General features: G+C 36.8%; 1 protein-coding gene and 1 pseudogene across 1 annotated transcript; both read left to right on the top strand.

The window, feature by feature from the left end:
- Positions 1-4409: 4409 nt before the first annotated feature.
- Positions 4410-7454, top strand: LOC111386287 (annotated as a pseudogene).
- Positions 7455-13924: 6470 nt separating this feature from the next.
- Positions 13925-16246, top strand: LOC111386265 (receptor-like serine/threonine-protein kinase At4g25390). Its single transcript, XM_023010727.1, has one exon. It carries the CDS (start codon positions 14044-14046, stop codon positions 16117-16119), a length of 2076 nt encoding a protein of 691 aa, XP_022866495.1. The 5' UTR covers positions 13925-14043; the 3' UTR covers positions 16120-16246.
- Positions 16247-17127: the final 881 nt, after the last annotated feature.

Raw genomic sequence — 17127 nt, forward strand, 5'->3', positions numbered from 1 at the left:
GGATACTCAAAGGTTTTGAATTGGAAGTCTACTTGTGAGTATGGAATCATATTACCCGTGACTCAAAGAAGGGCAAGAAAGATTGAACTTCACTGCATACAAGATGGAGATGCAATGGATTGGAGAACAGATATTAAAAGGTTCCTTAAGGAACCTAATGGAGGAATTAGTAGGAAAATGAAGCTGTGTTTGCTGAACTATACACTAATAGATGAAGAGTTGTTTAAGAAACGCTCTGATGATGTATTACTAAAGTGTGTAAGTTTGCAAGAAGCCAAAACGATCATGGCCGAAGTGCACGAAGGGATATGTGGAGCTCATCAAGCTGGCCAAAAGATGAGATGGTTAATTATTAGGAGTGGATATTTTTGGCCAAAGATGGGAGAATTATGCGTTCAGTATGCAAAGAGTTGTTTAGCATGCCAAAAGCATGGTCCAATACAAAGGGCGCCAGCACGAGAGATGGCACCTATTATTAAACCTTGGCCGTTCAAGGGTTGGGTGATAGACCTAATAGGGAAAATTTATCCCCCATCGTCCAAGCAACAGTCCAAGCAACATACTTTTGTTATAGTTGCAACCGACTATTTCACCAAATGGGTAGAAGCGGTACCTTTGAAAGAGATCTCCCAGAAAAATGTTATAGAGTTTATCCGTGATCACATCATTTATAGGTTTGAAATTCCACAAACGTTAATGGTAGATCACGGAACATCTTTGAATGGGGATCAAGTAAACCAGGTGCTCGCGCTGTCTATAGTAGAGGGGGGATGTACATAGTTTGGAGTCCAAAAAGGAGGAAAAGGAAAAAAGGAAGAGATTGAATCCAAAGAATAAAAGAATGAAAAAAATGTTCCTTCTGGACATATTTACAGGAGCCAAGGGCTCCATGACTAGCCCATAACAGCTAGCAGATGAGCGAGAAATTGATGGAGCACCAAGCAATGGAAAATAGGATCTCAACCACAGTTGAGTAAACCAAAGAGGTCCACTGCCAGTGGGAGATGCACCATTCTTCAATTGAGTTTGAAGAGAGGCCATGCCTCTATAAAGGGCAGCCAAAAAGAAAGAACATAAATTCAAAGGCCTGCCACGCGCCAATTCGTGCGCTATAGGTAAATACCTCAGGGAGGGCTTTATGCTTGGCACACACAAAACATATTTACAAAGCCAAACTAGAAGGAAGGCCACTCGCTCAGTATGGGAAGGCTCAGCGCTCGAATGATTGTGAAGGGTTTGCAGGCTTGAATAAGATTCGGTGTAGTTTTTACCAAACTTTGGGGCGCCACCAGAAACCAAGATACCAGGAAAAATGGTATTACCCAAAGGTGGTAGATTCACCAGGGCCCCAACATCCCTTAAAGTAATAGACATGGGGCCAAGAGGGAAAATAAAGGTATTATACTCGGAAAACCAAAAATTAAAAGCAATCGAAAAGAGTGATGAATCAAAAGTAGGGGGGCGAATAGAGATTTCTAACAAATCAGAAATCCTAGCGCTATCAAAAAGTGCCTTAGTAGGACCATGACCCACAAGGCGAGCATGCCACCTACGAAAAGCTACATCAGATTTAGGTCAAGTGCGAATACCTCTTTCGCGAAGTGGCCCCAGCGGCAGAGAGTTTAGAAATGGAGGGCCTTGGGTACAAGGAAACAGCTGACCCACCGCCGCCTGTTCAACTGCCTCTGCATTGTTGAAGAAAGGACCTAAGTAGAACTCATTGCGTTCAACATCGACGGGCGCGAGAAAACTCGGAGTTATGTATGGACGACTCAGAAGTTTCTGAAAGTCATCAAAACTAAAGGAGTCACCAGCTTGAGATTGTGAAGTAGCCATTTGAGATGGAACGAAGTTTTTCAGGGTTACGTAGCAGGAAAGCAAAAGATGAACAGTAAATCGTGGAAGAGACGCGAAAAATTTGAGACGTGATTTAGTGGTGCAGTGAAATGGCGTGTTTGGGGGTTATAAGGGTTTGCAAAACGACACACCTTTTCAAGTTATGGAAGAAAACAATGATTGAAATTCTTGAAAATCTCGAATGTTGCTAGAAACACAAAGTGAATATGGCAAAATTTAATAATTATTATTAATTCTGCCATATTGGGGGGTAATTGTTGACACATAAAAATTCAGCCCAAATCGAACGGCCCAAGAAATGAAACCCAATTGGAGAATCCACAAATCAGATAGCCCAAAGAACGAAGCCCAATCAAACAATTCAAGATGAAGGCCCAAATAGGGAGCCCAAGAACGTGGTAACGCCATCGCCCAAGATTGCAAGTCGCCCAGAATCTGAGCGAATGGAGTGCCATGCAGTCGCCCAGAGCTATTACTCTATTCTCGCCAAAGCCTTCAAGTCGCCCAAAGTCTTAACAAACATAAAGCGTCGTGGTTATCAAAAAGTGCAGTTATCAAAGCAGTTAGTAAAGCAGTCCCATCACGTTGTACGATTCAAGGAATTCAATCGAAAACGGTTGAACGACGAAGAATAATGGCAGCAATTAAATAAGGCTGTTTTCATGACAAGCTGGCCATTATGAGGAAAGTGAGCAGTTGCAGAACGATCAAGCAGTTTTTAGGCGGTTGATCACAAAGAGATCGTCCATGAAATATAAAAGGGAGAAAAGACATAGAGCAAAAGACCGAATCAAAAACTCTCGAACAGAGAACATGTAATTTTAATTTCCTTAGCTTAGACTTAAACACTTTTTTCAGTAACTCGTGTGTTTGCACCCTTTGGAGGCACTTTGTTTTTAATTTCCAATTGTAAAGTCATCGCCAATAAAAGAACACCCCTTTTTGGGACTTTGTCTCAAGATGTTTATCCTTTACACAATCGTCTGATCCCTTTTAATTGTTCGCGACTAACCCGCGCGAAACACTTTGATTCTGATTAAAATGTCCAAGCCTACCAACAATAGCCAATGGATGTCCTAGAAGAACTGTAATATTTGCATAAAACATTTAGATGTGAATTCTTATAAGATCTCTCATTAAAGCCATCTAAGCATGATGCTGATCATTAATTATGACAAATAGAATTACACTATGTTAAGTTATGAAGTCTGAGATAACTATGTTAAGTTATGAAATTTAATTATTGTTGATACGCGGAGTTCATTTATGGATTGACTTTGCCTCGAATGTTGGAAATTTCGCACTTGTAATTTCAATTAATTAAATAGGGAGCCGTCACTGCTCACTAGATTATATTTCATTACACCTATAAACTGAAAAAGATTAGAGAAAATAAGATGTGTAATTTTTTTCTTGCAATTTTCTTTTCATTATAGTTAAAATTACTGCATTGATAGACAAGTATGCAATCACACATTTAGGCAAACCTCTATAATATTGTGTGTTCTTACGCGTCTTTTTTACTAACTACAATTTTATTGCTTTTGATGGTATAAAATTAGGGTTTCTTATTCTCCACCGTATGTCTTTGTACAGAATGGAAGTCCATCTCACCAGCAGGATCATTTAATTATTCTGAACTAAATATTAAATATCCTCTTATACGGTCTTGTTTCTTTGCCTCAATCGCCTTGTATGGTCTATCCTTATACATGGTCTTATAACTTTAGAGAAAGTGATTTTAATAAACAATTCCTTGAACCGTCATTGCATCCAGTGATTTAGCAGTGTCCCTCCTGCTGAAATTATTTTTTGAGTTTCCCCAAGAGGGTTGTCCCACATCTCTATTCTATAATAAAATCTGAATTATTTTGACCATTAAGCTCAAGCTTGAATTTCAGTGTGCTGGCTTCACTTGAGGATGAGATCAACATTAAAATTGTACCGGTTGAGAGCTTTGAGCCACCATTTTTTCTAATTATTATCGAGGAGGCACAAACATTTAAGAGCCCAGCACAGCTTTGTTTGGCATCTTTTGCTGTAATTATAGTACCTTAATGGGTCACCAATTGAACAAATACTCGCTATTAGTTTTCATGAGTAGATAGCAATTTGGGATTAAGTAATGACAAAGTTTTGGTGTACATAATTTATGTAACAAGGCATGTAGGGTTTAAACGACCCACCCAACCTTTAATTTTTGTCACCCATATTACCTATCTTTTAACGTTATGCACCCTGTCTCCCAACTTAATGAAAAAAATCTAAATAAATAATAAAAGGTCATGCAACTCATAAATAACTTGTGTGTATAATTGTCAAAAAATATTATATATAAGACATTCATCATTTGTCTATGGTATGACCGTTTACCATTTATTTAGGTTTTTTCATCGAGTTGGGACACCTTGCGTACAATGTTAAAAGATTGGAGATACATGATGGCACAAACTAAAGGTTGAGGACATGGATGTCGCACTTAGGAAAGGTTGGGGACCACTAGAGAATTTACCCAAAATAAAAGGAAAGAATTAAATGATTGTACCCACTGACCTTCCCTATTCAACTCTTACCAAATACAATACAAAATGACATTCATGAAACAACTACCACCTTTATTGCCTATATTTTCGTGCTTAAAACAATTGAAAACGCTCTGCATTTCCTGTTCTCACTTCAAATCTCTATTTCTTCAACCCAATTCCTTCGACTTCTTTGCCAAGAGAAATGGTAAAGATTTCAGGAAAATTGTGTTTTTTTGTGTCAACCTTATTTTTCATCACCCTAGTTTCATGTACCAGCAACAGCCAAACAACAAAGAAAACATGCATGGTACAAGTAGATAAGTGGGCAAAACCACAAGAATTCAGTGACCATAAACAATGGTATTTATCAATGATAAAATCAGTAGTGCCAAAACCCGAAAAAGAAGAAGATACAGATAATTCCAGGATGCTCTATACTTACCAGACTGCATTTCATGGAGTTGCTGCTCAACTTAGCGAAGAAGAAGTTGAGACTTGAGATGCTGCAAGAACAACTCGGTGTGGTGGCTGTCTTCCCCGAGACTGTATACCAATTACACACCACTAGAAGTCCCAAGTTCCTAGGACTTGAACGGGAAGATGGAATGCATGTCTGGTCTGATAAAATATCCGACCATGATGTTATTGTAGGCGTGCTGGATACCGGGATATGGCCCGAGAGCCCGAGCTTCAACGATAGCTCGATGAGACCAGTTCCTTCTCACTGGAAAGGCACTTGCGATACAGGTCCCGGTTTCACTAAGCAGCACTGTAACAGAAAAATAGTGGGTGCTAGAATGTTTTACCGTGGATATGAGGCAGCTTCCGGCAAAATCAATGATCAAGAACAGCATAAATCTTCACGAGATCAAGACGGCCATGGCACTCACACTGCAGCAACTGTTGCTGGTGCTCCAGTTCATGGTGCAAACCTTTTGGGTTATGCTTATGGTACAGCCAGAGGGATGGCCACTGGAGCGAGGATTGCAGCTTACAAAGTTTGCTGGGTTAGAGGGTGCTTTAGCTCAGACATTCTCTATGCCGTTGATCGAGCTGTTGCTGACGGAGTCGATGTTTTGTCCATCTCTTTAGGTGGCAGAATTTCATCTTATCATCGGGACAGTTTGTCCATTGCAGCTTTCGGGGCCATGGAGAAGGGAGTTTTCGTTTCCTGCTCGGCGGGAAATGGTGGACCAGATCCCACTAGCCTCACAAATGTTTCTCCATGGGTCACTACGGTTGGAGTCAGCACAATGGATAGAGATTTCCCAGCTACTGTTAAGCTCGGGACAGGTAAATATCTGAAAGGAGCTTCAGTATACAAAGGCCAAAGAAACCTTTCCCAAAAAAAAAAAGCAGTACCCTTTAATCTATCGCGGATTTAACTCAACCGTTCCCACACCAAGCTCAATGTGTTTAGAAGGGACCCTGGGACACTTTGCAGCTGGAAAAATTGTAATTTGCGATCGTGGAATTAGTCCTCGAGTTCAAAAGGGTCGGGTGGTGAAAAATGCTGGAGGAATAGGCATGATCTTGTTAAACACTGCAGCGAATGGAGAGGAATTGGTAGCAGATAGTCATCTTCTCCCGGCAATTGCAGTTGGTGAAACCGAAGCAAATTTGATCAAACATTATGCTACAACAAATAGAAATGCTACTGCAACTCTAGCATTCCTTGGGACCAAATTAGGATTCAGGCCATCTCCAGTGGTGGCTGCTTTTTCATCCAGAGGACCTAATATCCTGTCACTGGAGATTCTGAAGCCTGATTTGGTGGCACAGGGAGTGAACATTCTTGCCGGTTGGACCGGAGATTTGGGACCATCTAGTTTACCTACGGACCACCGGAGAAGCAAGTTCAATATATTGTCTGGAACTTCCATGTCATGCCCACATGTTAGTGGCATTGCAGCATTTCTCAAGTCCAAGCATCCAGATTGGAGTCCAGCAGCAATTAAATCTGCACTGACGACAACAGCTTATATTCATGACAACACCCAAAATCCTCTGATAGATGCCTCAACAGGCGGACCTTCCTTACCATTTGACCACGGCACAGGACACGTAAATCCCGTGAAAGCTCTTGATCCCGGCTTGATTTATGACATTGGAGTACAGGATTATTTTGAGTTTCTGTGTACACAAGGTCTGGAACCCTCCCAACTAGTAATTTTTGAGAAATTCTCCAACAGAACTTGCCGAAACTCTCTTCACAATCCTGGAGATTTAAACTACCCTGCCATCTCGGTTGTGTTCCCTGAGACGAAAAACGTTACAGTTATGACCCTACACAGAACAGTCACTAACGTTGGTCCTCCTGTTTCAAGCTACTATGTTCCAGTTTCACCATTTGAAGGTGCAGTTGTGAAGGTTGAACCTGCAAGACTAAATTTCAACAGCAAAACTAAGAAACTATCTTACAAGATTACTTTCATTAAAAGATCTCCGCGAACAGCTATAGAATTTGGATCTTTGATATGGAAAGATGGGTTCCATAGGGTAAGAAGTCCGATCATGATCACATGGCTAAGTCTGGTATAAATTATGTTGCCTAATGATTAACATGAATTCAAGGCGTACCTCAATAAGGAGATGTTTGTAAGATTCCCATGTTATCACATGAAATGGTTTTCGCTGTTCTTGCATCAACATCGTCACAACTACAACCAAAAAATGAATATGTGCCAAACCTAACTATGCATATCTTACATATCAAGAAAGCTAAAATTGCAGCGCTAAACGACTTGAAAATCCGAACAGAGGGAAGATCAAATAAGAAAAAAATATAGATATTGAGCAATTTGTTGTGAGAATAAGATGGAGTATTCCAGACTTCCAGTCATGTAACCATTCCAGATGCCTTTTGAAGACAGAGGATGTGCTCATGGTAACTCTGGCATCAACTATTTAAAGTCTAATGGAAAACTAGCTTTTAATATTTCTAAATTCTGTTTTTAGTATTTCAATTGTTCTTTAAAGGTGGAAATCACAAACTTGGGGAAATAGATTTGGCCAACCTTCAGAGTTCATGTCTAGTCCACTTGTAAAATTTACTTCACCCGTTCAAGTTGGTAACAGAGATCTTTTTTTTTATTACTCAATTTTCTAAGCTTAGCCAAATATTCAATATGGGAAAATCTAGGCTGCAACAGAGCCTGTACATGTATACACACATGACATGGAACAGGCCTGTACAGGAGGCTTTGTGCGAAAATCTATTTGTACACAGCATGGTGTACAGCCCCCCCCCCCCCCCCCTGTTGAGGGAGCCTACATGAATATTAAATTTGTGGGCCCCTCATTGTGAGGGGGCTGTAAAAGTATGCAGCACCAAACTAAGCATCGTTTTATTCCATATATATCCAAGTGCTGTACACTAAGCATCATTCCATTCAATATATATCCAAACTTTAAAGCAGTTAGAAGCTGTAGAGCTAATGAACAGGAGAGGCAAGGATTGCAAAATGCTCCGTCCTGATACATGATTCTCGTCCTAATTCTCAATTTTTATTTTATTTTATTTTTTAACTTAAAATTGTATTTAAAAAATTAAAATATAGCATTAAATAAATGACTCGGGCACCTCTCCAGAATTCCCAAAGGTAGATTCCCTTTTACTTTTGGTCCTTGTTCTGTGGGGACCCCCCCCCCACATGTTGAGGGAGCCTACATGAATATTAAATTTGTGGGCCCCTCATTGTGAGGGGGCTGTAAAAGTATGCAGCACCAAACTAAGCATCGTTTTATTCCATATATATCCAAGTGCTGTACACTAAGCATCATTCCATTCAATATATATCCAAACTTTAAAGCAGTTAGAAGCTGTAGAGCTAATGAACAGGAGAGGCAAGGATTGCAAAATGCTCCGTCCTGATACATGATTCTCGTCCTAATTCTCAATTTTTATTTTATTTTATTTTTTAACTTAAAATTGTATTTAAAAAATTAAAATATAGCATTAAATAAATGACTCGGGCACCTCTCCAGAATTCCCAAAGGTAGATTCCCTTTTACTTTTGGTCCTTGTTCTGTGGGGAATATAATTAATTTTTTTTTTTAGAAGTCGATAAAATATGTGGATAAAAAATTATGGGTCTTATAAAATGTGCGATTAAAATTAATTGTTGACTTTGATTTGAATTAAATTCTTAATTTTTAGTAGCACCAAACGGGCTTAGTTGACAATTTAAGACCTTTCAAATCAAGTTGATTTAAAGTACTTTTTTTTTTTTTAAATTGACTTTACCCATTTAAAAATAAATATTAAATATCAAGTTGAAAAAAGAAAAATGAAAAAAGAGAGGCAAATGAGTAGAACGGAAAAATGATGACTCGAATGATTAATACGTGTTTTATGTAGACTTAAAAACATGACTAATTTTAATTAAACGCGTCCTAACATAGAGATAAATCAAACTTATAACATTTTTTGTGCATTTTAAGAATCTAGGATCTTTTACTATCTCAAATAAGCTAAATTCAAATTTATTTAGAACAAAACCTAATTTTCGTTATGGCCCATACTTTTGTAATCAAAATTATTCTTAGGCTTGGGTGTGGTTTGGTTTGGATTAGTTTCGACTCCAACCCGAAATCAAAATCAAATTAGTCGGTTTAAGTGAATTTAAATCTAAATCAACTCACTCTAACTCTTAAAATGAACTGAACCAAATGAAATCGGGTTGGTTTGATTTGATTCGGTTAGTCAGTTTGGGCTTTTAGTTCAAATTGATTTTTTTTTTAAAGTCCAAGCGTTGGCCCAATTAGATTACAGGATTTAAAATAACTAAATAACTTTATGTTACAATAATTATTGACTAAGAAATAAAATTAAATTACTAGAGACACACCAACAAAAAACTTAAGAATTTTTTTGCCTTTTTATGTATTATGTATCCTGATTGTCTAAGTATGGAAAAAATACTAAGTATAACATAATGAGCTTATGAAATAAAATTTTCAGTACTATTATTTACTGGCAACATCATAAATTAAAGGGAATTGTTATATGATTATGAGACTAGAACTAATCTTTTGATTTTTTATTTTTATTAAAAAAAAGGTAAACATGTAAGCGAGTTGGGTTGGTTCGGTTAACCAGCGATTTAAGACTCCAAATCATGACCGAACCAAACCACCATGATTTTATTTAAACAAAAACTAAACCAAACTAATTATTTGTGTCAAACCGACCCAAATTGATCCGAGTTGGTTCGATTTGATCGATTTTTTTGCCCAAGCCTAATTATTCTCTGTCAACAATTCCATTTTTGTAATCTTTTAGTTGATTGAATGAAAAAGTTAACATATTGTTCAAAGTAAAGGAAAAAATCATGCTAATCTTGATGCAGAACTTACTCCAAGTAATTATATAACAAATATAATTGTTACTAAAACCCAACCATTGAAATTATGAATTTTTAATGTGAAAATGCTATTGTGAATAAAAAGAAAAAAAATGGATGAGGAAATATGAATAAATAATTAGGATTTGTTCTTCTACCATGATACTTTGGCCATAATTTACTAAGTTCTTGTTTATTTCTCATTATTTCTTTATTAAAATGAAAAATATAATCGTTATCTATCATAGTAAGCCATAAAAATTGAATTTCTATATCTTGTGCGAGGTCCATAACGATTATATTTTGTATTCTCATTTTTACAAAAATGAGAAACAAAAAGTAAAATATAGAATTACAATAAATAATTTTATTTTGCTACTTGCCATTTATAACCTTTAGAATGGATTTTTTTTTTCCATTTCCCAACGGATAAAGATAGAAGATAGAAAAAAGTATACATTCAGGACAGGGCATCTCATTCCAATCAAATCACCTTTTTCCCCTTTTCGTCTTTTATAAGCTTGTTTCTTAAGTAATATGATTGTTTGGTTATTCTCAATTCCAATCAATTCATTTGTTTGGTAACAAATAGCACAAGCTTTGACCATACTTGATTCATCGGTAACATAATTTTCACTTGGCGTAATTGAAATTTAACCAAAAATCTTCATTTTTTCCTTCTAAAAGTCAAAGCCGTAATTATATATAATCCAACACTTTTTTTTGTTGTCTAACATATATTGTGAGATGATTCAACCTAGAGATTTTTTCACAAACACAACAAATGTGACATACTTAGACAAGACTTTCGAAAAATTTTCCCCCAACCAATTAGACTTCCGATGGACAATTATATATAATTTTTTGAGCTCTAATAAGGTTTATAGTCTTATCCTGTTTGATTTTCATTAAATTTAATTACATTATATTTTATTTTTCTCTCTCCTATTTTCGACCACACAATCTTTCATAAAATAATATTACACGTAAATTGAAATTTTTCTTCTTCTTTTTCAACCACTCATTTTTCTAAAAAATACTATTCCCTCCATTTTCATTTTCAGGTAATGAGGGTCAAACAAGGGCTTATTTTAGTTCAATATGTGACCTTTTTATTTAGTTCTCAGCCTATTGCAATATGATCATACATGAACTAACTCACACCGTTGCTTCTAAACTATGTTGTTATATCGTGCAGGCAATCCCGAAGGCCTTTTTAGATGATCAATGACATCAATGTGGCAATTTGGCTCAATTGATTGATTGTCATGGCATTATTTGGGATTTTAGTTGGAAATTATAAATAACAGAGTATACTTTTTCTTTGAGGTGGGAATATCTTTTTGATCATCATAGTTTTGAGAATTATTATTTTTCCTTGTGTTTGAGTACAATAAGAATTCAAGATTCAAGGTTATGATATTCAATAAATTGGTAGTAGAAGAGACGTAGGAAAATCTTAGTGACGAGGACATAGAAATTTCCACTTTCGAATATCCTTCGTTTTAGTTTAAACTCGAGCTTGGCTTCATGGTCACAAAAGGATTGTAAGCGCTTGTTTTGTTTTTCTCCCCATATGTTGCTTTGACTTTGCTTGTTATAAATAATGCACTTGAGTCTGCAAAGTGATTTGTGCAGATGGAACAATCAACCCCACATGAATTATTTTTTGACTGTGTTTACTTAAATTACTGAACTTTTAGAAACTCGTTTAAGAAATTTGGGAAAATGTTTTGGTGATCTATGTAATGGAAGTGCGAATTCGGCAACAATTCTAAAATTTCTAAACACTTTCTTATAGATTCACTAGATGCACGATTGATATATGTTGTTTTGGCACACTTTTCACTCTGTTCTATCGTCGACAAAAATGAAAAATAAGAAATAAAAAGGCAAACCAATTTCATGAAAGATGGAAAAGAAAAAGCCACCCAAACTATAGGAATACATTTTCCATAAAATTGACCAAAAACATGCTTTAAGTATTTGTATTTTGGAATTTGAACTCCATTTTCACTTTCGTATCAAACAAAGTAGAAAACGAATTTTTCGAATGTGACATTTTTCATTGAATTTGCTCCAATCAAACAGACTCTAATACTAACCAAGCTACTAAAGATTTAATTAATATACAGCATGTGCATTACACTAGTTATTGTAATAAGAGCAGGGGAATTGAGTTTGGAGCCCATCTTGACCAATTGTTTCATACTTTTTTTAAAACCTTGGAATGGATTATTCCCATTTCCCAACAAAAAATGATGAAAGATAGAAAAAGTATCCATTCATTGAGAAAAGTTTAAAAGGCTTAACTTCAGGACAGGGCATCTCATTCCAATCAAATGACCTTTTTATCTTTTTCATCTTTTACAAGCTTGTTTCTTAAGTTATATGAGTGTTAGGTTATCCAATTTTCATTGAATTATTTTATTTGGTAATAAATAGAACTAGCTTTGACCATACTTGTGTAATTTAGACCCGTTTGATAGCCATTTTTTTTAAAATATATTTTTCTCTCTTCTTTTTAACCACACATTCTTTATTAAAATAATATTATACGTAAATAAAAAGAATCCTTATTTTTTAATCATATATTTTACATCAATTTACTATTCTAAAATGCATTTTTATATAAAAAAAAAAGCCTATCAAACACCCTTAATTTAACAAATTGATTTGTTATTATTATCGTAAGAAAATTCAACTTATAAATTTTTCACATATACAACAAATCTGACGTATTTAGACACGACATAAGAAAAAGTAAAATATTAAGCAATAAAAAATTAAAATTTTATTGATTGTGTGGTTTATTCCTATTTATATTTTGGACCAACCATGCTAATCAAGTATTATTTTGAACATTTTTGATCATTGAAAAATCACCTAGTTGGTATAGTATATAATTAATAATAAGATAGTCAAAACTCAAAACCAAACTAAGGTGTAGCTTTTGGGTCTTTATCTTGACAATTTATTATTGATACAACACACATAAGAAATAATAAGATTAAAGGAATCAGTGATCCAGTTGAGGCATAATTCGCGATTTATTCCCTCCAAGGTTCTAGGGACAAAGGTTTTGAGGGTCCAAGATTTAGTCTAGTGTAAGTTGGGATACTTGGATATAAAAAAAAAGAAAAAGAAAAGAGATTAAAGGAACCAAACAAAAGCAAAATAACCTACTCCTCATCTGTCCCATTTTTCTATTGATGGACTTTTAATTAATAGAATTATTTTACAACTTATGTGTCAAATGCTTATTTTGGTCACATTTTAGTTGGTATTTTAAGTTTAACATTATCCTCACCTCTCGTCTTCAGTTAATTAATACAGTAAAAAGGACGTGTAATAACATATTTAGTAGTACCAAAAAATGTCGCAAATTTTTTGAATATTATGCCATTGAAGTTAGACTTGTGTTGCGTAACTATGATTTTTTTTACAGTGTATTTTATTATTATGATGGGAAAATCTATAGTTGCTATCCTTCGAGTCCGCATTGGGTAAATCTTTGAGTTGACGCAGTAGCCTGCAAACCACGCCAACCAAGTAAATCGCACTAGACAAGCTCGGTGCGACAAGTTCGACCGAAAAAGTGTTGGTAGGAAAAATCGAACTTCTGACCAAATGTCTCCCGCTCACATACTCGACCAACTCGACCACCCCATAAAGGGCAATTTATTTTGATTATATAAAGTCTATGTTTAGGTTACTTTTCCACTTGTCAAATATTTAATTTTTAAAGTTAAAAAAAATAATTTTAACTGCACAATTTATCGTTAATAATCTAGCTGAAAATAAGTTCAATAAGTTATTTTCATCACACAAACCTTTTACCTTTTTGTGATTTATCAACCAACTTATTAATGTATAAATAACATCTCACAAAAACAATAAAAAAAAAAGGAAAAAAAATGAAAAAAAGCCTCTATTTGAGTCCTATTCTTTGAAAATAATACATTCTTAAACAGCATTTTGATATCATTTCAACTACATATTTTTAATAAAATAATATTACATATAAATTCAAAATTTTTTTATTTTTTAATTATATATTTTTTATCAATATATTATTTTAAATTTTATTTTTATGAAAAGAATGGGATTCAAATAAGGGATAAATTATGAATAAATAAAATTCATTGCCTCTGACTCAGAAAAAGACTGATCGATACGAAATGAAAACAAAATCAAGATTCACTAAAAAAGTTGAACAAAACTCTCTCTGCCTCTCTCTCTCTCTCTCTCTCTCAACCTGCGATGTCGGTTCTGACCTGTTCGCATTAACACCTCAATAGTCTGAAATTACTAAAATGCCATCCCGTCATCTTCTGACTCCGCCGCCGGCACGGGTTCACCACAAGACCACAAGCCATCTTGTACCGTTGCTGGCAGGTGGATTGACGGCAGTGGTTTCTTTTCTCATTCTACTTACCCTCTGCTTCCGGAGGATCAGGAAGAAGCGGACAGCCCCTTCTGCTTCTGATACTGATTCCAAGAAGCCTCCTCACCGGCTTTCGTACTCTCTACTCCGTCGCGCCACCAACAATTTCTCCTCTTCCCTCCGCCTTGGTCAGGGGGGTTTCGGGTCTGTCTACCGGGCTACACTTAAACCAAACCCCATCACCAAGAACTCTGCTTTTCATGTTGCTGTGAAGCTTATGGATTCTGGGTCTTTACAGGGAGAGCGCGAGTTCCAGAATGAATTGCTCTTTTCCTCGAAGATTGACTGTATATACATAGTTTCCGTGATGGGGTTTTCCTCTAATCCTGGTAAACGTCGCATGCTTTTAGTGTATGAGCTTATGGAAAACGGCAGCTTACAGGACTGTCTTTTTCATCGAAAAAGCCAAGAGCTAAAGAATTGGGGTAAGAGGTTTTTGATTGCTTTGCATATAGCTAAGGGGCTTGAGTATTTACATCATTACTGTGACCCCCCTATTATTCACGGGGATATTAAACCGAGCAATATTTTGTTGGATGGGCATTTTAACGCTAAAATCGGCGATTTGGGGTTGGCAAGGCCGAAGGCAGAGGAAAACGTCGAAGGTGAGGTGAAGAAGGAGGGGAATCTGGGGAATGGGGTGGAGGATAACGGATCTGTTGTGGAGGAGACCGAGAGTGTGACTACAACAAGTTGGTTCGAGGATTTTAATAATGTTCATAATCTTGGGGGTGTGGAAAGGTCACCTGAGAGCGTAGTTGTGAGGGTTGAGGCGTCACCAGAGGCAGTGGTAGGGGTGGAGTTGTCCCCGGAGGCGGATGCAGCTCCTGTGGTGTCGCCAAGGACAGTTGTAGAGATGGCATCTCCATCTGAGGGGTTGGAGAAGACAAGCATCTCAGAGGGGAATTTTGATAGGTTTAGTGTAGAAAGTGGGGGCGAAAAGAGCAGGTGGAAGAAGAATAAGAAGAGTGTTTCGGGTAAAGATTGGTGGTGGAAACAAGATAATGGAGGTGAAGGGGAGTCAGGAAAAGTGAAGGATTATGTGATGGAATGGATTGGGAATGAGATCAAGAAGGAGAGGCCAAAGAGCGACTGGATTGGAGCCTCATCAAGCTCTGGGGTTGTTTCAAAGATGGAAAAAAAGAAGAAGAAGAAACGTCGATTGGATTGGTGGGTGTCAATGGATGATGAGAAGAATCTCAAGGAGAAGAGAAGGCCTGCAAGGGCGTGGTGGAAGGAGGAATACTGTGAAGAGCTTGAGAGGAAGAAAAAGAAGAAGAAAAAACAAACACAGGGGGCAATGAGTGATCAATATAGTGAAAATTATTGGCCAAGGGATGATGAGTTTTATGCTGATGGAAAGAAGAAAAGGAGCAGGAGCCGGAGTAGTAGGGGTAGTATGGACTGGTGGTTGGATGGTCTAAGTGGTGAGCTATGGAAAGCACGGAGAAATAGTTATGATTCAGTCAGTGGGGAGATACCTAAGAGTGGGGGTATGAGTAGCACACCAAGTATGAGGGGAACCGTATGTTACATTGCACCGGAGTATGGTGGTGGTGTGGATATCTCTGAGAAATGTGATGTTTATAGTTATGGAGTTCTGTTATTAGTTCTCATTGCTGGACGTAGGCCGCTTCAGGTGACGGGGTCTCCCATGTCGGAGTTCCGACGAGCCAATCTCCTATCCTGGGCGCGTCACCTTGCCCGTGCTGGGAAGCTTCTTGATTTAGTTGATCAGAATATTCAATCTTTAAATAAAGAGCAAGCCCTGCTATGCATCACAGTGGCACTGCTCTGTCTGCAAAAATCACCGGCTCGCCGACCTTCCATGAAAGAGGTGGTGGGGATGTTGTCTGGAGATTTAGAATCTCCTCATTTACCAGTTGAATTTTCCCCTTCACCTGCTTCCCGCTTCCCATATAAGTCTCACAGGAAGGTCCGGTGAGTTTTGGATTGAATGAAGAAATCTAAAATCGTTGCAGATCATTGTTTGTTGTTGTCAATTATTCATGTAAAGAAATATATATATTATATTAACAATGCTATGGATTTTAGCATCTCTCTTCCGTTTCTTTACTCATTTTTTCTCTCTTTCTGTAATAGCTCTCCCTGACCTTGCATGCTGACTTGGTAATTGAAGAGTTTACCACTCTTGATATTTGGTAAAGGCAGTAAAAATATGAGCTATCCATTTATTTATTTATTTGAGGCTAGATTGAGAATTCGTAAATACTGAAAATGCCTATGAGAATATTAAGCAGAACTTTTGATCTTGGAGCTACGGGGGTGGAAAGACCAGACCAGACCAGACCAGACCAATATTTATGCACACGTAATCTTACGGCCTCTTAAGGAAAAAAAAAAAAAAAAACAGGTAGCATATGTTCATACTAATAACAACAGATGTCTAAATAATTCAGTACTAATTTTCTATTTAGTTGATTATTCAAAGAAATGAACTACTTGTATGCCATTTGTTAATAAACATGAAAAAAAAATGCTACCTAAAACTTCCCTTTCGTCAGGTTCCCCAAGGACTCTCTGTTATGTTTGTGTGTGTGTGTGTGTGGAGATAAAGATGCTTCATGCTTTTTGGTGCCTCAGTTTGAGCACAACTTTTAGATAAGAGTGTGTGGTGGGAGCCGATGTACTCAAATCTTTGTTTATGACTTTCTTTGTTGAAGTTCTCATTCTGGTCGATTCATATTCATCCTCAGATGTGCATTTCTCTAATTTAAAAAATCTTAAAAGTTGACAGGATTTGACTAGCACAAAGGATTATTTGGACCACAATGGTTTTCTAGAAACATCAACTTTTATTTTTGAACATTGAATCCTGAAAAGCCTCTGTGTATGATTCATCTCGTAACAGTTCACTGCCTTGCGTAGTTCTTCCTGGCTGCAGGCGAAGGTTGGACTTGGACTGGATCCTCCTAGACATCCACTGACTCTG

The sequence above is a fragment of the Olea europaea genome, unplaced genomic scaffold (assembly GCF_002742605.1).
Source record: "Olea europaea var. sylvestris unplaced genomic scaffold, O_europaea_v1 scaffold349, whole genome shotgun sequence".
Lineage (NCBI taxonomy): Eukaryota > Viridiplantae > Streptophyta > Magnoliopsida > Lamiales > Oleaceae > Olea > Olea europaea.

What these genes read in the sequence shown, in the direction of transcription:
- LOC111386265 (XM_023010727.1), top strand. Translation starts at nt 14,044, where the DNA reads ATGCCATCCCGTCATCTTCTGACTCCGCCGCCGGCACGGGTTCACCAC.